Source organism: Aureococcus anophagefferens (genome assembly GCF_000186865.1).
Source record: "Aureococcus anophagefferens unplaced genomic scaffold AURANscaffold_2312, whole genome shotgun sequence".
Taxonomy (NCBI): Eukaryota; class Pelagophyceae; order Pelagomonadales; family Pelagomonadaceae; genus Aureococcus; species Aureococcus anophagefferens.
In genome coordinates this window covers 100-1,006 of record NW_008706741.1, presented here as the reverse complement: position 1 = coordinate 1,006, position 907 = coordinate 100, and the positions used below count along the sequence as shown (strand labels likewise).

The 907-nt window shown below is 71.1% G+C and overlaps 1 protein-coding gene across 1 annotated transcript; it reads left to right on the top strand.

The window, feature by feature from the left end:
• Positions 1-236: 236 nt before the first annotated feature.
• Positions 237-663, top strand: AURANDRAFT_69580 (hypothetical protein; the record flags this gene model as incomplete). Its single annotated transcript, XM_009045352.1, has 1 exon — positions 237-663. A coding segment is annotated over one exon (427 nt), but the record flags the coding sequence as incomplete, so codon positions are not given.
• Between the last annotated feature and the right edge of the window lie 244 nt (positions 664-907).

The following is a 907-nucleotide window of genomic DNA, read 5'->3' as shown; positions in this document are numbered from 1 at the left end:
TCGTCGCGGTTGCGCAGCTCGAAGAAGACCTCGAGGTCGGCGCCTTCGCGTTCGTCGCCGCGTGGCTCGACCAGGACCCAGCGTCGACGACGCGGCTCCCCGCGGCGGCGACGGCGGTCTTCGCGGTGGGCGAGGCGACCCGGGGCGATTTCTTGCCGCCCGCCGTGCCGCCCGCGCTCCTCGCGCGGCTCGTCGAGGCCTGGGACGTCGTCCGCGACGACGAGCGCGCCGAAAAGCTGGCGTGCGAACGCGCTCGCGGCGCACGTCCTGGCGCCGCTGAGCCTGCTGCTCTTCCCGGGCGTGGGCCAGGGGGCCCTCGACTCCATGCACGCCTTCACGCTCCACCGACGGCCCGAGGGCGACCGTTCCAACGCGACGGCGTCCGTCCACAACGACGTCTGCGAGACGTCGCTGAACTTCGATTTGAGGGTAGAAGACCTCGGCGGCAGCCGCGTCGTCTTCTACGGCGACGACGGCTCCGAGCGCTGGCTCGGCCACGCGGCGGGCGCGGGCTTCGTCAACGTGTGCCGGGACCAGCACGGCGTCGAGCCCGCCGTCCGCGGCTCGCGCGACACGGCCGTGCTCCGCGGCTTCGCGGCCGCGTTCCGGCGGTCGCCCGGTGAGACGTACCGGGAGCGGTGCCTCCCGCCGTCGATCTGGTAATCTTACTTCTTCTTACCTTTTTTGCCCTTTTTGCCTTTGACCGCGGGGAGGTGGAGGTTCGAGAAGGAGCCGCTCCCGCGGAACCGGCCCGGCGGCTTCAGCGTGCCCGTGGCCGCGTCGAGGGCGAAGGGCGTCCCGAGGTATTTCCGCACGGATTTGACGGCGTGCTTGGCGAGGTCGACGATCTGCGCGTTCGGCGGCGAGAAGTCGAGCGAGCCTAGGATGCGGGAGCGTCACAAACGTG